At 38.4% G+C, this 27,108-nt stretch overlaps 1 protein-coding gene across 1 annotated transcript; it reads right to left on the reverse strand.

The window, feature by feature from the left end:
* Positions 1-1,754: 1,754 nt before the first annotated feature.
* On the reverse strand, positions 1,755-15,570 carry tnni2a.1 (troponin I type 2a (skeletal, fast), tandem duplicate 1). Its single transcript, XM_073049451.1, has 5 exons — positions 15,429-15,570; positions 15,209-15,340; positions 14,222-14,311; positions 11,557-11,739; positions 1,755-2,703 (listed from the first exon to the last, which is right to left on the reverse strand). The coding sequence occupies exons 1-5, from the start codon at positions 15,504-15,506 to the stop codon at positions 2,614-2,616; spliced, it is 573 nt and encodes a 190-aa protein (XP_072905552.1). The 5' UTR covers positions 15,507-15,570; the 3' UTR covers positions 1,755-2,613.
* Positions 15,571-27,108: the final 11,538 nt, after the last annotated feature.

Raw genomic sequence — 27,108 nt, forward strand, 5'->3', positions numbered from 1 at the left:
GGCCTTTCCTACTAACAAATAACAGCTCAATGAACAAAACTTGGTTCAAGAGGAAATTGGGAAAAGGTCGTGGTGAGGAAGTGACTTGCTCATGGCCGGTCTATTCCCCTTCTAAAAAATCTGCATTTTGTATCTGTTGTCTTCTCTATTCCCGGTCAGACCATCAATCCTCATTGGAGCAGGAAAGTGGATTCAACCAGTGGAAAGCACCTGAAAGGATTAGTGTTCATGAAAATGCCAAGAATCGTTGGGAATGCTTCACACAGTGGAAAGAAATGGAAATAAATTTAGCTGGAAACAGAGGAGTTATTGACACAGTATTTCAGTCACAGATTGAGAAAGAAAAGCAGAAGTTGTGTGATATCTTGACGAGAATCCTTCACTGCATAAAATTCCTTGCGACTCAGAACCTGGCTTTGCGAGGACACAGTGACTCACTTCAGCTGGACATTGTTTTCAACAACAATAACACACTTCAAGCAAAGTCTAAGAGAACGGTGGGTTAGCAAGAGACAAGTGAGTGCGTGATCATTGTAATCAATTATGTGGCACTAAGGATCAAAGCTTATAATAAGTATCCCCTTTCTTAAATTAAGCCTGTAATCCCTCAGCTGCCCCCCTGCTACTGTGTAACTCCTCTCTGCCCCCTTAGAAACTCCCGCCACCCCTGGGGGGTGATATCGCCCACTTTGGGAACCACTATTTTATGTTAATGCCCTTGCTGTTCATGGTACTTACTGTGTGATGACTGAATGCCATGCTTCACTACACTGTAACAATGGAATATCATTCCATATCTTTGTTCGATCAAAGGAGATGAGACAAAATCAGTCATTGATTGTTGTTGATGGGAAAGAACTCTGTTGCCCGAGTGGCAAATGAACCAACTCACAGTGGCTATAGGTCCACTTATCAGAGCTTGGGGGACAGTCTGCAGTATCAGAACTTAAAACTGCACCATTAGTATGGAGTCTGAGAGCTGCAGGGCATCCTGAGATTGTGGAAGTCTCTGTGACGTAGAAATTCATTGTTTGTTGCTTGCACTAAATGCAGTACAATTCTCATTACACTTTGAGCAGATATTTCATGGATGTCCAGATTAAGGTCCAATTACCTATTGTAATTGTGATAGTTTGTAGAAGGTTAAAATTATTTCATGCAGAACCTTCTCCTTCTAAATTATGCTAATATTCTTATTACTCATATCCACAAAATGCTGGAGGAACTCAGCAGTTCAGGCAGCATGTATGGAGAGGAATAAACAAATGATGTTTCAGGCTGAGACCCTTCATTAGCACTTTCCATAGGTGCTGCCTGACCTGCTGACTTCTGGCATTTTGTGTTTGTTGCTCTGGATTTCCACCATGTGAAAAAAAATCTAGTGTTTACTCATATCCAAATGCTCTCGGTGTTTTGTTTTTATCCACCATAGACAAACTCCAGGACTTTTTTCCATTTACCAATCTTCTTCCTTTTGTAAAATCCTATGATTGCAATGGGAAATACTCCTAATGTTGTTGGTGGTTTACTGCATGCAGCACCTCCACTGGAACATTAGGCTGTAGTGTCATTATTCTCCCTGCTTAGGTGAAGAGAGCCATTTACAGTATCCAACTCATCTTCATTTTACACTCCTCCCACTAACAAGAACACTGCATAGGAATGGCGATCACTATATATGTAGGAGCGTTCTACATGTAGCAAAGGTGACCAAATGAAGCCTCAGAATACTCATGATTAAAAATAGTCAACCCTGCTTTCAAGAGTTTATTTACACTGTAGCTTTCAATCTGGAGTACATAGATCATAAAATAAAAGCTCTTATAAGTGATGCTACAAAGTTATTATTTGCGTTTCTGTAATTCCAAAGTACACTTAACATGTACTAGGGCAGCATGGTGACACATAATGGGCCATAATTTACTGTCAAAATTAAGCTGAGGTTATAGTGTATGCTGTTACTTAAATGGAAATGATACAGTAACTTCATTTGATGGCAGGTTCATGACTAATGGTAGTAATCCAAATGGAGACAGCAAATCACTGTTATTGTTGGAGATTTTTAAAGAATGTAAAATTTAAAATTCTTTCTTCACCCTTCTCTTTGTCTACTTTTTATCTCTTTCAATCCCATCTTCCTTTCCTTCCCTTGTCTCTTTATTCCTCTTTGTATAATTTGACAATGAATTCACACGCTCAAATGTGCATTCCGCTCTCTGTCCCTGTTTTATTGATTACACTTCAATCTGGTTGGTTAGAGAGATGTCCTGCTGTATTACCTGATACCAAGTCTTAGTTCCTCCTTTCATTCATTACCATATTGTTCCTTTAGCAACTTGTGATTCAACATTATCAAGTGGGCAAGGGCAAGTCTAAATAATGCTCATTTCTTGCTACAATAGATTGTGGCCTGATGTCAAGCAGTAAGAAGATGGAGTAAGCTCAAATGCATCCTGACCTCTTCATTCCAGCTGTTATATTATTCATTTATTCTAAATGAAATTAACTAAATCAGCACAAAATATTTCCAATACTGATGAGAACAAGACTGACCTACATATATTTTGTTACAAACATTAAATGTAATGCAGTATTTGGTTTTATAGAGAAGTTTTATTCAGCACCCTCAAACATCTTCTTTCTGCCTTCCATTCCAGCCTTCTCCTCAATGTTCTTACGCCAGTCTCCAACATCCCGCAGATCCTGAAGGGAGAAAGATTTGTATACATTCAGTAAAATGTTGAATTAATCTTTGATAGCACATGCTTCCTTCTGACTATCGGAGTGATAGAATAAACATTGCACAAGGACAGGACACAACCATGCCTATAATGTGAAACTTAATACTCCCTCTGATGGCTTAGGCATCAGTCTCTCTGAAATAGAGGTTACCATTTGATTCTATTCTGCAGCCTAATGTCTATTTCGTACTTCTTGTGTGAATGTGAAATATCACAGCAAACATCCCCATGCCTATTCTGCATTAACTAATTTGATGCAGATCAGAAATGGACAAAAACATCTGCTCTCTACACTGTTCCTGATTGATTGTTAAATTCTTGTTAAATATTTCCCTGCAATGTGGAGCTTACAAATTATTATACTTCTGATATTGGTCAGCCTGATAGATCAAAAACATAATCTCTTAAGATCAGAGTGATGCTGCAAGTGTAACCAAACACAGGGCACCACTTTCAGAATTCTGAATGATTATTATTCATCAGTGAACAGTGAGCACAGGCACTTTATGGGGATTACAATCAATCTGCCACTGTTAGCTACCCATTCAGCTATACTTTCTGAAAGAAGCATCAGTTAGAAGCTGTTAATCTCTTATCCATTATCCTTTACTCATAAATACTGGGGGCTAATTTTAGATTTGCTGACAGTACAAAGTAAGGGAGGTTGCTTAATGGCATGTAATCCAATATTCATCATTTCACATTGTAACCAAATGTTAAAACTACTGCAAGAATTCTGGAAAATGAAATGTCACTCGTTTTACAGATAACTTTTTCCAAGTCCCTCTGTATCTCTGTCTGCTGCTACCTAGCCTCGTACAGTGGTAGTGCTTCCCTACAGCATGTGGTTAGCACAAGGCTTTACAGTACCAGTGATTTGGTTCAAATCCTGCCACTGCCCGTAAGGGATTTGTACATTCTCCCCGTGACCTTATAGGTTTCCTCCGGGTGCTCCAGTCTCCAGTACCAGTTGGTAGGTTGCTTGGTTATTGTAAATTAGGATAGGATTAGGATAGGATTAGATTGGGAGATTGTTGTGCGGCATGGCTTGAAGAGATGGAAGGGCTGATTCTACACTTTATGTCAATCAATCAATCAATCAATCAATCAAACAATCAATCAATAAATAGTTCAATTGATCGATCAATCAATCAATCCTTTGCTAAAGTCCATGTCTCCTATCTAAGTTTCTCTACTATGACTTAGTATTTGTGTTCTATTTTACTCTGCTTTATGGGTAGACAGCTTTTTCTATATTATAGGTGCTGTTGTTGTGTGAGCCTTTGTGTAGCAATCCATGACCAGAAAATTATAGGGTTCTATCCCACTTGAGAAATTTGAGTGGAGAAGTCTAGACTGACTTCTTGTGCTGCGTGGGGAAAGTACTGCATTGCTGAAGGTGCTGTCCCTTCTGATGACATTTTAAACAAGGACCCACTAGTCCTCAAATAAAATTATAATATGTATAATCCCAATACACAATTTTGAAGAAGGGAAGGAAAATGTTCTCTGGTATCCAGTCAATATTTATCACTCAGACAAAAATCACTTTAAAAAAAACAATTATTTGATCATTAGCACATTGCTGTTTTTGGAAGCATTCCCAGCATAAATTGGCTGCCACATTTCCTACATTGCAATAATGACTACATTTCAAATATTACATCATTGGATCTGAAGCATTTTGGGAAGGAATAATGTCATGAAAGGCACTGTATAAATGCATGCATCCTGTCTTTATATAAATGCACATTGTTGTAGTTGCTAATTGAGATCAACCAGCTCAACAAAAGCTGTTGACAGGTCCTAGAACTGTTTACTCAGAGTGCAACATTCCCACAAAACATAATGTAATTTCACACCAATTTTTCCTAAAATAATCTGAGATATATAGGTTTAAAACTTGAGAACCGAACAATGAAGTTGCAATTAATGAGTTCTGCTGGGTGGGGTGTCCGTTCTTGAGTGTGATCTTTAATGCTAAATCCACACGCTATTTTGTTTGGAGGGCATCAAAACCAGAACCTATGTCAGCTAGTTGTTATTGTTGTGTGTGTGCATTCCCTCACATTTAGAAATTACTGAAAACGCCAGCATTCATTGTCCATTCCTAATCACCTCTGAACCAAAGAGACAGGAGTCAACCATATTGGTAAATATAGAGTCACATACAACTGAGACTGTGTAAAGACAACAACGTTTATCAGATTTATCCATTGGTTGAGTTCCTTCCTACCGACATCGGTGCGACTTCATATGCTCTCAATCTCTTCAGCAACCTTCAATTGCCTGGCACTGATCGTTACATTTTCACCATAGATGCTCAGTTCCTGTATAATTCTATCTCTCTTCAAGAAGACCTTAGAGCTCTCTGCTTCTTTCTTGGCAATAGACCTAACTTGTTTCCTTTCACCACCACCCTCCTCTGACTGGCAGAATTGGTCCTCACACTCAGCGGTTTCTCTTTTGGCTCCTCCACTTTCTCCAAACCCAAGGAGTAGCAATGGACCCCAGCTATGCATGCCTTTTTGTTGGTGATGTGGAACAGGCATGTTCCAAGTCTTCACTGGTAACACTCCCCAACTCTTTCTGCACCTCATTGACAAATGCATTACTGCTGCCTCATGCATCTGTGCTGAACTTGTCAATTTCATCAACTTTGCCTCCAACTTCAACCCTGCCCTTAAATTTACTTGGTCCATTTCTGACACCTCTATTCCCTTTGTCAATCTCTATCTCTGTCTATTGACTATCACAGCTATCTTGACTATACTTCTTTCCAGCCTGTCACCTGTAGAAATGCCTTTCCCTTTTCTCAGTTTCTTTGTCTCTGCCGCATCTGTTCCTAGGATGAGGCTTTCCTTTCCAGTATATCAGAGATGTCTTCCTCCTTCAAAGAACGGAGTTTCTCTTCCTCCAATATTAATACTGCCCTCACTTGTAATTCCTCTATTTTCTGGACATATACCTCACCCCATCTTCCTGCCACAATAACAGGGATAGAATTCCTCTTGTCCTTACCTACAACACCATGAGCCTCTACATCCAACACATCATTCTCAGCAACTTCCACCAACTTCTAAGAGATCCTACCATCAAATACATCTTTACCCCCCCCTCCCCCACGGTCCTCTTTCCGTGGGGATCATTCTCTCTGTGGTTCCCTTGTCCATTAGTCCCTCACCACTAATCTCCCCCTAGGGACTTATATATGCAAGCAGAAGAAGTGCCTGTCCATTCACCTCCTCCCTTACCTCTGTTCAGGGCCCAAAGCAGTCCTTCCAGGTGAGGTAACACTTCACCTGCAAGTCTGTTGGGATCATCTACTGTATCTGGTGCTCCCTATGCAGCCTCCTCTACACTGGTGAGAGATGACATAAATAGAGGGGCCACTATGTCAAGCACTTTCACTCCATATGCAGGAAGCAGGACCTCCCAGAGGCTAAGCATTTCAATTCCAGTTCCCATTCCTATTCCGACACATCAGTCCGTGGCCTCCTCTATTGCCACGACAATGCCGCTCTCATATTCTGTTTGGGTAGTATCCAATATGATGGCATGAATTTTGATTTCCCTAACTTCTGGTAATTTCTCCCACTCTCCCTTCCCTCTTTTGCTATTTCCCACTCTGGTTCCCTGTAAACTCTATTCTTCTCCTTACCTGCCTCTCACTTCCCCATGGTGCTACCCTCCTTCCCTTTCTCCCAGGTCCACTCCTATCAGGTTCTTCCTTCTTCACTCTTTTACCTTTTCCACCTATTACCTCCCAGCTTCTCACATTGCCACCTTCCACCATCCACATGGCTTCACCTAGCACTTCCTAGTGTGTACCCCTTCCCCTCCCCTCACTTTCTTATTCTGGACTCTTCCCTCTTCCTTTCCAATCCTGATGAATGGTCTCAGCCTGAAACATTGACTGTTTATTCCTTTTCGTGGATGCTACCTCACCTGCTGAATTCCTGAAGCATTTTGTGTATGTTACGCTGGATTTCCAGCATCTACTGAATATATTGTGTTGTTAAATTTTTTACCGATGGGCATTTATGAACCAGACATATTTACAGCAATCCAGTGTTTTCACAATAACCGAGAGTAACCTTAGCTTTCGAATTTCAAATTTTATTTAATTACTTTAATGCTAATTCCATGCATATCATGGTGCAACTCGTACTCATATCTCTGGAGTAATCATACACAACTCCGTATTCTACTCCAGTAATTTAACAATGACGCTACTGTACCTCTTCTTCCAACAGAGAATATTACAGATTGGAAACCTCCAGTAGTGCAGCCTATCGTTGTCTGTGGTGTTAAGACTAATTATCACACCCTGATTCAAATGGGACACACATCAAAGTTGACAAATTGAATACCATTGACTTAGATATGATGTTGTGGAAAGACTGAAGTACCTACCAATAACATATCTAAAACTACTAGCAAAGGAAAACATCTGAAACTAAAAGAGCATAACCAAGGTGTGCCGAACTTTAGGGCACAGGATTAGGGTAAATGGTAAGAGGTTCAGAGGGGATCTGGAGAGGGTAGGTTTTTCATCCAGAGGATGGTTGGAATCTGGAATGCACAACGTAAATGAGCAATGAAGGCAGGTAGCATCACAAAAGTTAAAAATTGTCTAGACAGCTATGTGAATCATACCGAATGAGATTGGTATGAATGGGAATTTGATGGTGAGCATGGTTACGGTGAGCCAGAAGACCTATTTCTGTCCTGTGCAGAGACTTGAGTAGATAAGCCACAGAGGCATGCTTGAGTTACTCCTGTGCAACCCTCAATAGGCTGATCAGAGCAGCAGTGGGGGTGCACCAGACATAATGGCTCACTCTTGCTGGCACAACAAGCAAAGACATTTCGACTTCCAAAAAAAAAGCAGAGCATTTTGCTTTGCCATTTGTATTAAATGTGCTAAATTTTCAAGATGACATTAGACAACACAGTGATGCAACTAAAATAACCACTGCCACGCAGAACTAGAGATCCAGGTTTGTTCTGCCAGGGTGCCATCTGAGTGGAGTATGCACATTCTCCCTGTCAGAGCAAGGGTTTTATCTAGGTGCCCCCGTTCCCTCCCACATTCCAAAGGCAAGTTGATTAGTGTGTTAATTAGCCACTGTGTATTGTCCTTAGCGTGGAGGAGAGAGGTAGAATCTCAGTGGAGTTGACATGGATGGGGAGAATAAAACTAGGATTAACAAAGGATTAGTTTAAATGGTGGTTTATGGCTGGCATGGACTCAGTTGTCCTGTTCCTGCTCTGTGTGGCTCTCCAACTGTCAATGGCTAGCATAGAAATGAAATTTATTTAAAAAAATACAATATTTTTATTTGTGAGTTGTTTTGCCGTTTGGCACATGGAGAGTAATTTGACACATCAACACAATGAGCACAGATCAAAAAGGTTTGAAACACTTCTCCATTCTTGTTTCACATTGGAAAGGCTTATATTTACATAGTACCTTTCACAGCCTTCAGATGTCCAAAAGTGATTTACAGTCAATGGAGTATATTTTTGATTTGTGCAACAAGTTCTCACCCACAGATCTATGATAATCACTAGGTAATCTGTTCTGGGGGAGGTTGTGGGGTAACCATTAACCAGGGTAACACCCTCTCAGCCTTTCAAAACAGTGCCAGTGGGATTCTTTGCATCCAAGTAACACCTCTTTAAAACCATACTTCTGACAGAGCAGCACTCTCAAAGTCTTCCCTGGGCTATGTCTGTGGAATGGTGAACCAACAAGACTCCGATTTCTGGATACTCAGAGTAGTTAACTCTGGAGAGATCCCAATCCACGTCCAGCTAACAGAGAGGCAATGATCACAATCCAAGCAACACACAAAATGCTGGAGGATCTCAGCAGGCCAGTCCTGATGAAGGGTCTCTGACCGAAACGTCAACTGTTTACTCTTTTCCATAGCTGCTGCCTGGCCTGCTGAGTTCCTGCAGCATTTTCTGAGTGATGCTTGGATTTCCAGCATCTGCAGTTTTTCTCACATTAATGATCACAATCTGATCATCTTTCAAAGCCGAATTGGGGTTGGGAATATGGGAAGATTGAATAGAGCCATTGTTCAGTTCTTTTAATGGGTTTCCTAGTGGTTGATTAAATTATCTAACAGTAGGGCCTCAAATGATCTCCACAGAACTATGAGATCTTGGGGCTGGGAGGGAGAAGATCATAAAATAGTAACAAAAGAATGAAGGGAAGGCAGACATAGAAACATAGAAAACCTACAGCACAATACAGGCCCTTCTGCCCACAAAGTTGTGCCGAACATGTCCCTAATGTAGAAATTACTAGGCTTACCCATAGCCCTCTATTTTTCTAAGCTCCATGTACCTATCCAAAAGTCTCTTAAAAGACCCTATCGTATCCACCTCCACCACCGTTGCCGGCAGCCCATTCCACGCACTCACCGCTCTCTGAGTAAAAAACTTACTCCTGACATCTCCTCTGTACCTACTCCCCAGCACCTTAAACCTGTGTCCTCTTGTGGCAACCATTTCAGCCCTGGGAAAAAGACTATCCACACGATCAGTGCCTCTCATCATCTTATACACCTCTATCAGGTCACCTCTCATCCTCCGTCGCTCCAAGGAGAAAAGGCCAAGTTCACTCAACCTATTCTCATAAGGCATGCTCCCTAATCCAGGCAACATCCTTGTAAATCTCCTCTGCACCCTTTCTATGCCTTCCACATCCTTCTTGTAGTGAGGCGACCAGAACTGAGCACAGTACTCCAAGTGGGGTCTGACCAGGGTCCTATATAGCTGCAGCATTACCTCTCGGCTCCTAAATTCAATTCCATGATTGATGAAGGCCAATACACCATACACCTCCTTAACCACAGAGTCAACCTGTGCAGCTGCTTTCAGCGTCTTATGGACTCAGACCCCAAGATCCCTCTGATCCTCCACACTGCCAAGAGTCTTACCATTAATACTATTTTCTGCCATCATATTTGATCTACCAAAATGAACCACTTCATACTTATCCAGGTTGAACTCCATCTGTCACTTCTCAGCCCAGTTATGCATCCTAGCAATGTCCCGCTGTAATCTCTGACAGTCCTCCACGCTATCCACAACACCTCCAACCTTTGTGCCATCAGCAAATTTACTAACCCATCCCTCCACTTCCTCATCCAGGTCATTTATAAAAATTACGAAGAGTAAGGGTCCCAGAAAGATCCCTGAGCATGCCACTGGTGACCGACCTCCATGCAGAATATAACCCGTCCACAACCACACTTTGCCTTCTGTGGGCAAGTCAGTTGTGGATCCACAAAGCAATGTCCCCTTGGACATTATGCCTCCTTACTTTCTCAATAAGCCTTGCATGGGGTACCTTATCAAATGCCTTGCTGAAATCCATGTACACTGCATCTACTGCTCTTCCTTCATCAATGTGTTTAGTCACATCCTCAGGCTCATAAGGCACGACCTGCCCTTTACAAAGCAATGCTGATTATTCCTACTCATATTATACCTTTTCAAATGTTCATAAATCCTGTCTCTCAGGATCTTCTCCATAACTTACAATCACTGAGTTAAGACTCACTGGTCTATAATTTCCTGGGCTATCTCTATTCCCTTTCTTGAATAAAGGAACAACATTCACCACCCTCCGGAGCCTCTCCCGTCCCCATTGATGATGCAAAGATCACCGCCAGAGGCTCAGCAATCTCCTCCCTCGCCTCCCACAGTAGCCTGGGGTATATCTCACTGGTCCCGGCAACTTATCCAACTTGATGCTTTCCAAAGGCTCCAGTACATCCTCTTTCTTAATATCTACATCCTCAAGCTTTTCAGTCTGCTGCAAGTCATCACTACAATCACCAAGATTCTTTTCCATAGTGAATATGGAAGCAAAGTATTCATTAAGTACCTCTGCTATTTCCTCTGATTCCATACACACTTTCTCACTGTCACACGTGATAGGTCCTATTCCTTCATGTCTTATCCTCCTGCTCCTCACATACTTGTAGAATGCCTGGGGGTTTTCCTTAATCCTGCCTGTCAAGGCCTTCTCATGGCCCCTTCTGGCTCTTCTAATTTCCTTCTTAAGTTCCTACCTGTTAGCCTTATACTCTTCTAGATCTCTAACATTACCTAGCTCTCTGAAACTTTTGTAAGCTTTTCTATTCTTCTTGTCTAGATTTATTACAACCTTTTTACACCACGATTCCTGTACCCTACCATCCTTTCCCTGTCTCACTGGAATGTACCTGTACAGAACTCCACACAAATATTCCCCGAACATTTGCCACATTTCTTCTGTAATTTTCCCTGACAACATCTGTTTCCAATTTAAGCTTCCAAATTTCCTGCCTGATAGCCTCATAATTCCCCTTACTCCAATTAAACGCTTTTCTGACTTGTCTGTTCCTATCCCTCTCCAAGGATATTGTAAAGGAGATAGAATTATGATCACTATCTCCAAAATGCTCTCCCTCGGAGAGATCTGACATCTGAGCAGGTTCATTTCCCAATACCAAATCAAGTACACCCTCTCCTCTTAAAGACTTATCTACATATTGTGTCATGAAACTTTCCTGAATACACCTAACAAACTCCACCCCATCTGAACCCCTTGCTTTCAGTGGTCTGCAAATTAATCAGCTCACACCAATAGCATATTTGAATCTCAATAAGGTCAGGTGTTTAGTAACTAACTGTAATGTTTCAGTCAGATTACATGTCTTGATTTTAGGGGATTGGTCAGACATGCATGCTGCTGCCATCAGAGACAGAACTAAAATCCAGCCATGGGTTTTCATTGGTGATGACTTACCTTCTCCTTTTCAGTGTCCTCTTTCTTCACTTGTTTCAGGTTGGCTCTCAAGTCCATGGACACCTTGTGTTTGGAGCCCAGCAGAGCACGCAGCATGGCATCGGCCGACATGCGCACTCTCTTGAGGGGTGGTCTCTTAAATTTGCCCTTCAGGTCAAAGACTTTCAGGTTCAGGTCATCAATCTGCAACATTTAAGGATTGACATTTGCACCTAAATAGTACATAACTGAAAAATCAAAGAACTGTTCTTGGTTCCCGGATCCTGGCTGGGTTAAAAGTGACTTTTTAATCATTTCAGTTCTGTCTGACAAAGATTGATTGGGCACTTTCACCACTTCCCCGCACTCCCATGACTCCAGCTTCTTGACTGGCAGTTTTTTATATCCCCAACGGAGACATTGAAGAGTGCTGGTGCAGATTTCCCAGGACATGTTTATAAAGGCTTCTCCTCCTTGGTGAGAGTAACAGGCCTTGGCTTTCAATCAGTGATTGAGGATGTTATACACTTTGGAGGTGGCTGCTAAAGGTTGTGCTGAATACCACACATGGTGGGGCAGGATAGAAAGGTTTTAAATATGAGCAAAAACATTTTTTAAGAAACGACTCTGGAACGCAGTTTACCTGGCTTAATAAAGAAATAGCAGTGTACCTTTATGACATCCTTTACAATCCTCAGATTATATTTGAGAGACAATCGAATGACGTATTTGCTAAATGATAATTAATCCTCCAGGATGCTTACCCTAAACATGTTCTTACTTTACATATTAAAGTGTGAAGCCTGTATCTATTAACAGAGCCTTTACGGTATGCTACTTTGTACGTTTCAATTCGGTTATTTTACTAAACCTAAGATTTAGTGATGTAAATAAGGGGATATGAACCAACAAAAGCTAATGTTGTTCATTGATAAACAATTGATAGCTTAAGTACCTTGTTTGGAACAATCCAAAGAAAGCTTTGAGCTTGAGCCTTTATAAAAGACAGGCTTGATTATAGCTCGAATGTTTTGTTCAGTAATGGGCAGCATAGTTTGGAAAATATGTGAAGGCTTTAGCCAGTGTAAAGAAGAGATTCACAAAGAGAGTACAGGGATTGAAGATGAATTATGTGGATTGACTAGTGAAGCTGGGGTTATCCTTTTTTAGGACTGATGAGTTTGATAGGTGATCTGCTCAAGGTATGTAAAATCATATATGGTCTAATTACTGTAGAGTGAAAATGTTCCTATTGGTGGAAAGGTGAAAAATCCTAAAGGATATAGAATAAAGGTGAATGGCTGGGGAAATAGGACAAGTTGAATTAGTCTTCCATAAGCATGGCATGGACTTAATGGGCCAAATGTCCTCTTTATATTCTGCATCATTTCTTAAGAGGCCAAATCATTACACAGAATCGCAGAATCCAGTTTCCTTTCAGGCTCTTGCTCAGAACAGAACGAGTGCAGTGAGTGAAGGGAGAGGAGGAGTCCATCCACCAGCCAGTCTACTTTCATAAACTCTGACTGAGCACGGGTCTACCTCAATAAGGTTTTACACTGGAACTGAGGACAAGCAGATTGAGAAGAAATACTTTCCAAGTTAGTTGTGGAATTCCACAGATGCTTTGGTCTGTTTGTGGTTTGGGTGCAAGTTCTCATCCCCAGTGTTCATAGGATCTCCTTTGATTGGGTCAGATGAGAAGGATATTAGCAATGTCTCATGTTACTTTGAGATATGGGTTCTGTATCTGCTCTTTGTCCAAGGTCATGGCAGCCCAGGTGAGATGAACGGAAAAGGGATCCTGATAGAATGGACTTCACCCATCTTTCCTGTTTTGGCACTGATTCCTCTTCTGATACAATGAAGCAGTATCCCAGTTGTGAGCCCTTGTGGAAATGTTTGGGTACCAAGCTTAAGTTAAGTGAAGGCAGTGTAAGGATGGATGAATAGTGTGTTTTACTTGAATACCTTTGGATAATCAAGTTATTTGTGGAGATTAAATGGGTGGATAAAGAACTGAGTGGGAATTGTTATTCCATTTATTCCATGTAACAAATCTGGAAAAAGAAGAAATTGATTGACACAGGTACTAGAAACTACACATGCAATGAACTAGCAGTGATTTGCATGATTTAGATAACTGATAACTGTGCAGACAGACACTGCTTCACTTTCTTTCCATTTCATTCCATTGATGTTGTCTAACCTTGTGCTCATGGAGTCAATATGCTTAAATTGTTGATTATTATTAATATCGTTTTCTGTTGATATTTTTGGATTTTGCTTGTGGCTCCTTTATTCAGTTTTAGTTCAATCAGTGAGTGGCCTGTTTCATATGATACAGAGGTGTGATTACAGGTTTAAATATTAAGGAACTTTCCTATTGTTAAACAGTTTGCATATAATTATACATAAAAAGGCACTGAATTGATCCATGTTAGCTTCCCATCATCTAATCCCAATAGTTTATTCTATTTTTCTTTTCCCCCTCATGTCTCTGACTTCCTTCCCCTTTAAATATATCTGTTCTAATTACTTCACTTGTTCTCTGTGGAAGAATATTGCACATTTTAAACAATCGTCATTGACTTCATATTCCATTCACTAACCAGGCCATGCAAAAAGTTGCTTCAGAAAAGGAACAAATAAGATGTTGAACATGTTTGGGGGAGGTGGCCATTACCTCTTTGGCAGTCTTATCAACTCTGGTTTGCAGGTCATATCTCTCCTCATCAGCCACATCTATCTGTGAATGAATTTTTTTGCATAGATCCTGTTGAGACAGAAAATCAGCAAATTTAACTCTGAGGTGTCACTGTGTCTTGCATCCATTCTGTAATTAGAGCATAGTTTAAAAAGCACTCGCATTATCACTGTTATTGATGAACAGGCCTGTGAGCCACACTAAAACGACCAGTAACACCTTAAAAGGGAAGAAATAATTGCTTGACTGAAAGGACTTGCTTTCTTACCCTTCCGATTGGCATTGATAAATTGTGTAAGATTCAACTAGAAATCATAATATAGAAGAAAAATCATTATACGTTTCTCATCAGTTTTCTTGTTCATAGTGTTTCTGCAACACTTTGGTCAACAAAAGTAGACCGGAAAAACCTACTTACAATGCATCTGTTATGCAGTTGTCCAACTTAAAAGAAAGGATAAAATGACTGTTTCTACCAAAAGGTGCCAAATTTCTAGGATTGGGGAATAGCTGTTGCTTGTGAGAAAGGGATCCATGTGGACAACAAGTGCTTAATGGAGGTACTTCTGCAAGGCGGCTGGAGCTTCATTGCCCTGAATGTGGTGCGTGATAATTTCTTACAACTGAGGTCAGAAATGGTGAAGAATAGGGAAAAATGGCAATGAACATTTAATGTAGGGCTGCCTGAATTGTGATTAATTATATTCAGTTTAAAGCTTTGGATCATTTCCAAAAAGGAGCATGGATTCAACTGAAGACGGAAAACATGAATTTTGTCCTGAATTATAGTGACACCATTGACAAATGAAGAAATATTTTCATTGCTGGCGCAGATTGCTTCCAAAGTAAAAATTTCTTCTACAATGATCATTGTTCCCAAGCTAAAAATCTTTCAATTGTATGAGCTGTGTACTCCTATGGCTACAAAAGCAAGATTTTATTTGAATAAAATGATATTGAAGTAACCTGTAATTCTGCCATTGAAATCCCATGAACTTGCAGAGCTGCACAATGTTCTGCCATGTACCTCTCCTTCTCCGCTATCCGATCTGCTTCTTCCTTCTCAATCGCAACTTTGGCAAGTGAGAGCAGCAAGCTCTGAAACACAGATGTAATGCAGCAATTGGTTAAATCGAAATCTGTCAGAATCAGTGAAAGGAAAGTGCACAATAAATTGAAAAGGTACCTTCAGATGCATTCTGCGAGAGGAGGTCATCTTGGATCTTTTCTGCAGCAATACATGAACATCAAATATGAGGAACATTTGGTAGGTAATTTGAAATCAGATTATTGTAAAAGAATGTTTAAGCAGTGGGACATGCTGTTACTGTGCAGTAACTTTAGTTAATCTGTTAGAACAAACTTTTCTCCAACAACCCAGAGTTATTTCCAATCAACTACATGGTTTATGTCAACCACTCTTTCTCCTCTGCCTTGCTGATGAACACTAACTTTGTACCACTAATGTTTTTCCCATTGAAAGCAATGGGCTAATACATGCTCATTTTCGCTAAAGGAAGTACAGTTCATTTGTTCATACAACCAACCTTCTGCATCACTATCAGTTTCAGCATTTTTAATTAATTCAATATGGTTATTACCATGATTAAAATACTATGCTCAAATTATACCATTACAATTTAAATTCAGTTAATAAACAAACATATGAATTTATCCTTGAAGTTGATGGTTTGTCATATAGGTTAATTCACTAAAATCATTTGAACTACTAAACTGACAATTCCTACCCTAAGTCACAACCACATTGATTTGTTTTACATTTGGGCATCTATCAGCTCTTTTGCAATCATCAGAACCATAATGGAATGAGTAATCCCATTGCTACCAGACAACACTTCCACACAGTTCTACCTGCTTATAACTTACTCACCAATGGTCACATTGGCAGCCACCCAACAGCAAAGAGACAAACCAACACCTATTGGTGTTTTCATTAACAAGGTCCATCTTAAACTCCTGGGGCTCATCACTGTCCAGGAAATTCCTTGCACTGGTCGTGTACATTCTGCGGCTGGCAGAGCAGGTCTGAAATTAGGCATCATGAGCACAGATGGCCATTTCCAAACCCCTCAAATCTTGCCAGCACCAGTGAGACACTGCTGGCTAACTGCTGTTTGCCTGGATGACTGCAGCAGCCACAAGGGTCAAAAATCTATGCAGGTCAGCATTATTTTTAGTTCGCTTTCTTCATCCTTTTTTCTCATTTAAATAACCATACCTTGACTAACATAGCTCCATTTTAAGCACCATTATACCCAGTGTTATTACTGTCTGGTGGTCAGTGTTAGGAAAAAAAAGCTCACACATCATAATATTATTAAATATTACTGCTTGTAACTCATCATCTCCAATAGCCACTTTCAACACTGTCTCAAGACAGATGAAAATTACCTCACTTGTACAATATGTAATTCCAGGCTGACCCCACATCCAAAAGTAAATTCCCAAGTTCCCCTTTGTGGATAACATGGGTGCAAAATAGCCATGCAGAGGGGCTTGTGGGAATATTTCACACACCTAGTATAAGATATACCAAATAACCCCAGCTGTTGAAACTGTTGGAATGCAGAGCATGATTGTGCATGCTTTAAGCTACACAGTGAAAGTGTTCTTTAAATCATGAGTAAAATTATAATAGGACCAGCTTCACATTATCATGCAGTCACACAAATTGTACTGTAGTGGACATCCAACACCATACCTCGTCACTGTAAAGAAAAAGGGCAGTCATTAGTATCCAAACAAATTCCAGATTTTCCAAATTTCATTGTTTATTACTACTAAGTTAATTGGCACCAGAAAAATCACCATTACATGGACTTCCACAGAGCTTATAACAAGAAAGAGGCCATTTATCCCAAGTTGCTCATGGCCCACACAATCATCCCCGAACCACTCTTCATCTGTCATTACACCCTTGCTTGTATATGGGTGCTATATCCTTGCATACCTTATACTTGCATGTTTTGCATAAAATCTAATATTTCTCTTGATGTTTTAATAAATTCTTATTGTCTGGATGATACTTACGACTTAAATCTCAAATACTGCACTTAAAAATATTTACCCTATGTTTATCCCTACTGCAAACTTCACTTTTCAACAGGAATATGCCACAGACTGTTCAGCCTTATAAACAGTAATAAATATTTCTTCTCAGGTCTATTACCCTCACTGAACATATTTTATCCATGCCCCCATATTTTATCCAAGCCCCCATATTTATTGGATATTTTATCCAAGCCCCCATATTTTCTACCAATGCAGAGATCAGAACTTTGGGCACACCGCACATGGTGAATAGTTATCAATGTTCAATACAACATATATTCTCAAAGTTTTAGGCTTCCAATTTTAGTAAGGAAATAATCTTTTTTTAAATTTGTTTTATTAAGGCCTTAGTTACCTGAGCTGCTGGTTTTTAATTAACCTGAGCTTCTCTATCTCCAGGACTCTTACCCTATTCAGATCTTTGCTACATAAGCAATGCTTGGCTCCTTATTCTTCCTGCCAAAGTATATCACCTCAACTCACACTTGGCTGCATTGAAATTTATTTGCCAATTACATGCCCATTAAATCAGAAAATGTACAAATCAAACTGAACGATTTAAAGCTTAAGGTAATACTCACTCTCCCATTGTGACAGTTGTGTTTTATGACCCTGTAAATAAAGAACAATTAAATGACTAAATTAATGATATAATCTCAAATGTTTACTATATGACTTGTTTTCAATGCAAACAGCCTTAAATATAATGATTTTTGAAATAAAGGTGACTGGACTATATTACTTCATGTAATCAATATGGAAATGGGTGGATGATCTCAATAGCAAAATGCTGATTGCTTGTAATGATTTTCAAAACCAGACCCAAGAGGGAAAGATTAGCTGTAGGGAAACCAAATCCTCCAGAATGGTTGGCATTTGGAAATTAATTTGAGAAAGTGTGTCTAAATTTGGACTGAACACGAAGGGTAGCAGATGCTTGATGGAAGGGCTTCTTAATGTCAGTCATTTCTTAGCCCCACACACTCTGAGACCAATGTCAGGTGGCAGTAACACAACTGTCAAAGAGACAGCTTTCTCCTTGTAAAACTGGAGACTTTCTTCACCCATGTCAACTTCTGCTTCAAATAATTGCTGAAGTAGTTTATGGTAAACATCAAACTTTAAAAAGTCTTTGCAATGCAATTTTTAAGATTGTTTGAATATTCATCATTCCAATATTATATGCAATTATTTTAAAACAATGATACACAGAAATGGAAATACTCTAAATCTATGGGCACTTTTAATTAAAAAATCATAACAGGTCAATTAATACAATATATAAAATTATCTTATAATTATGGAAAATGTTTTGCTTTATTTCATTGATGATATTAGATACTTTTAGCATAAAATATTAAATATATTAAATGGCAGTCATAAAAATAAAAATTGGTGTTTAAAATTAACAATACATAGCAAGAAAGATTGCTAGGAGTGATATGAGAAAAGAGATTGGTAAAGTCAAAATTTAAGCTCACCTGGAAGAAAGAAGGCAAACAGCAGACAGGGAGTCTGGAGAGATGGTTGAAGACTGGCAAGCCACAGGCAGTTTTCAAAAGCAACCGGTATAAATTGCTTTGTGTGATGGGTCAGCAAAATGCAGCTTTCTCTTTATGGCAATGAGTTCTCCTTAGACCAATAGACTCCAGCCTCCAGAAATACCCAAGCTGAGCATCTAGAGTATAAATAAATCAGCTGCAAGACAGCCTCAAGGAACCATTGCACTGAGGAGAACTCTTTAAAAAATGTGAAACTTTTGCCTGCTTCAATGTACTTAATGAAGTCAGGACTGTAGAGGATTTATTGACATCCAAGTAATAGTGGCCCAAAATTCTTCAAAACTTCAGGAGGCACAAAAGAGTCTTAATCTTTCATCCTACAAATCATTTCAGACACTTCCTTTCACTAAGGAAAAATAGAACTGACCATTTTCTGAAGAAGTTACACTGAGGATATCTTTGCTCTAGCTAGGTAGTCTTGTACTGAGACAAAGGTTGGCCATTTAACTGAGGTGAAGGGAGATTTGATGATATAGGGGTATGTTTAACTGTCATTACATCAGATATCTATGGTCCAAATTTGAATGTATTTAACACTAAGATGACTATATTTTTGGACATTATATGAATAGGGAAGAGGAGATGCTACACAAAGATCATTGAGAACAAAAATAATAGAACACGGGAAGCCTGATACAGGATGGCTGGTTCTTCAGAACAAAAGGGAAAACAACCCCAGACAGCCCTGTGATCTCAGCAGTCACAGAGGCTGACATAGGAGCATCCTTCAGGAGGGTGAATCCATGAAAAGCATCTGGTCCAGAGTTGTACTTGGCTGAGTACTGCAGACCTGTGCTAATCCACTGGTTGGAGTATTTATGAACATCTTCAACCTCGTGCTTTGGATGTCTGAGGTACCCAGCTGCTTCAAGCAAGCATCAATCATACCAATGCCAAAGAAGAACGTGGTAACCTGCCTCAGCGATTATTATCCAGTCATAGATACATTCACTAAGATGAAATGCTTCATCAGATGCCATTTCATTAGTTCTTCACTCAGTTCTGGAACACCTGGACATACAAGTTGCAAATGTCAGGATGCTCTTCATTGACTACAGCTCAGCATTCAAAACCATCTTCCCCTTGAAATTCATCCCTAAGCTCCAAGTCCCAGTCTTCAGTGCCTCCTGTGCAACTGGATCCTTAATTTTATCACTTATTTAGTATGCATTGGAAACAACATCTCCTCAATTACTCAGGCTCAACATAGGCACAGGTGCACCTCACGACAGTGTGCTTATCCTCCTGCTTTACTCTCTTTATCCTCTGACTGTCTGGCTAAGTACAGCTCCAATGCCACATTTACATCTGCTGATGATACCATGCTGTTCACCAAAATCAAAGGTGGTGACGAATCAACATATCAGAGGGAAACTGAAAACCTGGTTGAGTGAGGCCACAACAACCTCTCAACTACAAGAGGAAGAAGTTAGAGGTCCATGAAGCAGTCCTTCTTGTAGAATTGGTGGTGGAGATGGCCATAACTTTAAATTCCTTGGCATTATTATATCAGAGGATCTGTCCTGTGACCAGAATGTAAGTGCCATCACAAAGATGGCATCTCTACTTTCTTAGAAGTTTGTGCAGATTTGCCATATCATCAAAATCTTCAACAAACTTCTAAGAAGCACAGTGGAAAGTATCCTAACTGGTTGCACCGCATCCTGGTATGGAAACCAGTTCCCAGGAACAGAAAGACAACTGAAAGAGGTGAATACAGCCCAGTCCATCACAGGCAAATCCCTCCTCACTTTTGAGTACATTTACATGAAGTGTTGAAACAAAAAAGCAGCATTCATCGTCAAAGACCCACAGAAACCAGGCCATGCTTTCTCTCACTGATACCATTGGGCAGGAGGTAGAGAAGCCTTAGATTCCACACAACCAAGTTTAGTAACAGTTATTACCCTACAACCCTCAGACTCCTGAACTGGCACAGAAAGCTTCACATATCATAATTCTGAAATGAGTTACAGGAGCTACAGTGGCCTACAGCCTAACTTTCAGGAACTCTTTACAACTCATGTTTGTATGTACCTATTTATCTATTTGCACAGTTTGTCTTCTCTTTGCACATTGGTTATTTGTTAGTTTTTGTTTACATATAGTTTATCGTAGATTCTATTATATTTATTATTTTTCTTGTAAATGCCTGCAAAAAAAAGAATCTCAAGTACATGGTAACCTACATGTACTTCATAATAAATTTTCTTTGAATACTTTGAAATTTTGAAAATCATCATTCAGGTTCAAAAAGTACACCCAGTGAGGGTTCATAGGATTATGTAAAAACTGTGTACGTATCTTTTATAGAAACTCACATAAATAAATTCCCATCATACAGGATGGATTTGGAAGTGGGAGCATCAGCAGAGCATTGAACAATGATGATGAGACTGGAAGGTGGTGAAATAAATTCTTGCAGATATAACTCCTACCACGAGAGGGAGTGCTAACCAACGCTCCCGCATTCTATGAAGATTTATTAACAGAGAACAAATGAGGATGCATAACAGAGGGAACAAAAGAAAAATTGCTTTAGATCATTTGCTTCCAGGAGTAATTAGTAGAAAACATAACACTGAAGTGCTGTCATTTATATATTTTTCAATCATATCGTGCTGCGTGATTTTTTTAATATGAAAGCCAAATGCATTGGTTGGCACGTGCAGTTCAGCAGGCAGTACTCTGGAGCGAATGCATATGAAAAACTAACTTCCATCTCAGCAGGAATTCCAGTTGGAATTGCACTTTCTACTTTGTGACAAATTTCCCTGAAGTGGAGGGTGGACGATGGGATAATGTGTGACGTACGTTCAGTTGTGACTTTATTAGCTACCCCCTGTACCTAATGAAGCTGCTGCTGAGTGAACGTTCATGGCCTTCTGTTGCTTTAGTGCATCCACTACGTGTTGTCTGCTCAGAGATGCTTTTTTGCACACCAGTATTGTGATGCATGGTTATTTGAGTTACTGTCACCTTCCTGGCAGCTTGAACTAGTCTGACCATTCTCCTCGGACCTCTCTCATTAACGAGGAATTTTCACCCACTCAACTGCCATTCACTGGATTTTTATTGTGCTTTTCGCACCATTCTCTGTAAACTCTAGTGATTGTTATAGATAGACAATAGACAATAGGTGCAGGAGTAGGCCATTCGACCCTTCTAGCCAGCACCGTCATTCACTGTGATCATGGCTGATCATACACAATCAGTACCCCATTCCTGCCCTCTCCCCATATCCCTTGACCCCACTATCTATAAGAGCTCTATCGAACACTCTCTTGAATGCATCCAGAGACTTGGCCTCCACTGCCTTCTGGGGCAGAGCATTCTACATATCCACCACTCTCTGGGTGAAAAAGTTTTCCGCATCTCTGTTCTAAATGGCCTACCCCCTATTCTTAAACTGTGGCCTCTAGTTCTGGACTCACCCACCAGCGGGAACATGCTTCCTGCCTCCAGTGTGTCCAATCCCTTAATAATCTTATATGTTTCAATCAGATCCCCTCTCATCCTTCTAAATTCCAGTGTATACAAGCCCAGTCGCTCTAATCTTTCAACATATGACAGTCCCGCCATTCCGGGAATTAACCTTGTGAACCTACGCTGCACTCCCGCAATAGCAAGAATGTCCTTCCTCAAATTCGGAGACCAAAACTGTACACAATATTCCAGGTGGGGTCTCACCAGGACCCTGTACAGCTGCAGAAGGACCTCTTTACTCCTATACTCAATTCCTCTTGCTATAAAAGCCAGCATGCCATTAGCTTTCTTCACTGCCCGCTGTACCTGCATGCTTGCTTTCATTGACTGATTTACAAGAACACCTAGAGCTCGTTGTACTTCCCCTTTTCCTAACTTTTTTTAAAAACTTTTTTTATTGTGTTTTCAAATAGTTACAGAATAAAAGTATGTGAAAAAGAAAATATGTGTTATCCATCCCCCCTCCCCTTAACCCCTCCCCCCTAACATCCCTACTGAAAGAAAGAAGAAAGAAAGAAAGAAAAAAAAAGGAATGCCTGGATATTGGAGGATCCCCACATGCTCCACGGAGTTCGTAATAACTTTAGTATATATATTTATTTGTTTCCCCAAGTAACCAATTATTTCATCTTTGGAGCGCCTATATATTTAATCCTGTCTTTTGTAAATAAGGATGCCAAATTTTCAAAAATGTTTCATATTTATCTCTTAAATTATAAGTAATTTTTTCAAGTGGAATACAGCCATAAATTTCTTTCTTCCAACAATCTATACTTAAATATGTATCCGATTTCCAAGTAACTGCAATAGCTTTTTTGGCTACTGCCAATGCAATTTTTATAAATTCTTTCTGATATTTATTCAATTTGGATATCGGTTTTATCCCTTCAATATCACCTAGTAAAAGTAATATTGGATTATGTGGAAGTTGTATTCCAATAATTTGTTCCAGTAAAACTCTTAAATTTGTCCAAAAAGGTTGAATTTTAGAACAAGACCAAGTAGAATCTAAAAAAGTATCAATTTCTTGGTTACATCGGAAACACTGATCAGATAAATTTGGGTTTAATTTATTTATTTTTTGTGGTGTAATATATAGTTGATGTAAAAAATTGTATTGCACTAATCTTAATCGGACATTTATTGTATTTGTCATACTCTCAAGACATAGTCTTGACCAATTTTTTTCTTCAATTTTAATATTCAAATCACTTTCCCATTTTTGTCTTGACTTATGGACTCCTTGTTTAATTGCCTGTTTTTGAATCAAATTATACATACAAGAGATAAATTTTTTAGTCTTTCCTTTTTGAATTAAAGTTTCTATTTCATTGGGTTTCGGTAATAACATTGTTTGACCTAACTTTTCTCTTAAATAAGCCCTTAGTTGAAAGTAACAAAAAAGAGTGTTGTTAGATACTTTATATTTATTCTTTAATTGATCAAATGACATTAATATACCTCCTTCAAAACAGTCTCCTATATATCTAATCCCTTTTTGAAACCAATTATATAAAAGTTGATTATCCATTGTAAAAGGAATAAGTCTATTTTGAATTAAAGATCTCTTTGCTAATAAGGATTTCTTTGTCTCATCGTCAACATTTATCTTATTCCATAAATCAATCAAATGTTTTAATATAGGAGATTCTTTCTTTTCCCGTATCCATTTAGATTCCCATTTATATATAAAGTCTTCTGGTATGTTTTCTCCTATTTTATCTAGTTCTATTCTGATCCATGCCGGTTTATCTTTCTCAAAAAAAGATGCAATAAATCTAAGTTGATTTGCTTTATAATAATTCTTAAAATTTGGAAGTTGTAACCCTCCGAGCTCAAATTTCCATGTCAATTTTTCCAACGATATTCTTGACATCTTACCTTTCCAAAGAAACTTCCTCACATATTTATTCAGCTCTTGAAAAAACTTCTGGGGTAATTGTATTGGTAGTGATTGAAATAAGTATTGTAATCTAGGGAATATATTCATTTTTATGGTATTTACTCTACCTACTAATGTTATTGGTAATACCATCCATTTATCAAGATCTTCTTGAATTTTTTTCAATAGTGGTAAATAATTTAATTTGTATAAGTTCTTTATGTCATTATCAACTCTTATACCTAAATATTTTATACCATTTGCTGGCCATCTAAATTGGGTTATTAATCGACATTGATTATAATCTCCTTTAGTAAGAGGTAAAATTTCACTTTTATCCCAATTTATTTTATAACCTGATATTTTCCCATATTCTTCTAATCTATAGGATAATTTACGCAACGAGTGCAATGGGTTTGTTAGATAAAGCAGAACATCATCAGCAAATAAGTTAATCTTGTATTCTTCCTGATTAACTCTGAAACCCTTAATATCTGGGTCCATTCTAATCAATTCAGCTAATGGCTCTATCGCCAACACAAATAAAGCAGGTGATAATGGACAACCTTGGCTAGTTGACCTTGTTAACTGAAATGGTGTTGAAATTTGACCATTTGTCACTACTTTAGCTTTGGGATTAGTATTTAAGGTTTTAATCCATTTTATAAAAGATACTCCTAATCCATATTTTTCCAATACCTTAAATAAAAAATCCCATTCCAATCTATCAAATGCTTTTTCTGCATCTAAAGCAACTGCCACGCTCATTTCCTCCCTCTTCTGCGCTAAATGAATTATACTAAATAAGCGAGTTACATTATCTGCTGATTGTCTATTTTTAATAAATCCTGTTTGATCCACATGTACTAATTTTGGTAAGCATTTAGATAATCTATTAGATAAGAGTTTTGCTATTATTTTATAATCAGTGTTTAATAAAGAAATAGGTCTATATGATGATGGCTTTAAAAGATCTCTATCTTTTTTTGCCAATACTATTAAAATAGCTGTCGAAAAAGATTCTGGAAGTTTATGCGTTCTTTCCGCTTGGTGTATTAACTCCATAAAAGGAGGAATTAATAAATCTTTAAACTTTTTATAGAATTCAGGCGGAAAACCATCTTCTCCTGGAGATTTATTACTTTGAAGTGATCCCAGGGCTTCTTCGACCTCTTTCAATGTAAAAGGCATATCTAATCCCTTCTATTCTTCCGTATTTAATTTTGGAAGAGTTATTTGTGATAAAAACCTTTCTATCTTGGCATTGTCATTTTGTGATTCTGATTTATACAACTCAGAATAAAAATTCTTAAAAGCTTCATTAATTTCTAAAGGTTTATAAGTAATTTTATTTACTCTTGTTCGAATTGCATTTATTGTTTTAGAAGTCTGATCTGTTTTTAACTGCCATGCAAGAACCTTATGTGATCTTTCACCTAGTTCATAATATCTTTGCTTAGTTCTCATAATTGCTTTTTCTGTTCGATATGTTTGGAGCGTATTATATTGTAACTTCTTGTTAATAAGTTGTCTTCGTTTTTCTTCTGTCATATTTCTTTGGGATTCTTTTTCTAATTTTGTAATCTCTTTTTCCAATTGATCTATTTCTATCATATATTCCTTATTAATTTTAGAAGTATAACTTATTATCTGACCTCTCAAGTATGCCTTCATTGCTTCCCACACTATAAATTTATCATCAACTGAATGCGAATTTGTATCTAAAAAGAACTGAATCTGTTTTTTCATAAAATCACAAAAATCTTGACGTTTTAATAATATTGAATTAAATCTCCACCTATAAATTGATTCCTCTTTATCTATCATTATCATTGTCATTATTAAAGGAGAATGGTCTGACAATATTCTTGCTTTATATTCCACATTTTTCACTCTATCTTGAATATTCGTTGATAATAGGAAAAAATCTATCTTTGAATATGTTTTATGTCTATTTGAATAAAATGAATAATCTCTTTCTTTTGGATTAATTCTTCTCCATATATCAATCAAATTTAAATCTTTCATCAATGATAGAGTTAATTTTATTGCTTTTGATTTTGTAACAACCTTTGTTGATCTATCTAAAACTGGGTCTAGACAAAAATTAAAATCTCTACCTATTAATATTTTATCATGTGCGTTAGCCAAATTCAAAAAGACCTCCTGTATGAATTTTACATCATTTTCATTTGGTGCATAAATGTTCATAAGGGTCCATAGTTCTGAAAAAATTTGACAGTGTATAATTAGATATCTCCCCGCCGAATCAGTTAATACGTTTTGTATTTTAATTGGTAAATTTTTATTAACCAAAATTGCAACTCCTCTCGCCTTTGAATTAAATGAAGCTGCAATAACATTTCCCACCCAGTCTCTTTTTAATTTCTGATGTTCTATGTCTGTTAAATGAGTTTCTTGTAAAAAGACTATATCTGTTTTCATTTTTTAAATATATGTTAAAATTCTTTTTCTTTTTACTGGCCCATTAAGCCCATTAACATTCAAACTTTAAAAATTCAGTAGATTAGTCATTATTATTTTTTAATTATATTACTCCAATCTGTAATAATACCTAATCTTTCAACTTTCGTGGTATCCTGGGAATCTTTATAAAAATCTCCATGTTGCTATGTGTATCCCCACCAATCATCCAGGCAAAAAGATAGAAGAAAAATAGAATATAAAGAAAAAAACAAAATACCCCCCTACTAATGTTGTGGGAAAAAAAACACAACATTACCCCCCTCTGTTGTACGGGTCATGGCAACCACCATGATTACACACGTGAATCCCGTAGTAACCGATCCAAAGCTCCCCAGCCCCCCCCGCAACATAAAAAAGTATATGTATAAGAAGAGAAA

The sequence above is a fragment of the Hemitrygon akajei genome, chromosome 6 (genome assembly GCF_048418815.1).
Source record: "Hemitrygon akajei chromosome 6, sHemAka1.3, whole genome shotgun sequence".
NCBI classification, from domain to species: Eukaryota; Metazoa; Chordata; class Chondrichthyes; order Myliobatiformes; family Dasyatidae; genus Hemitrygon; species Hemitrygon akajei.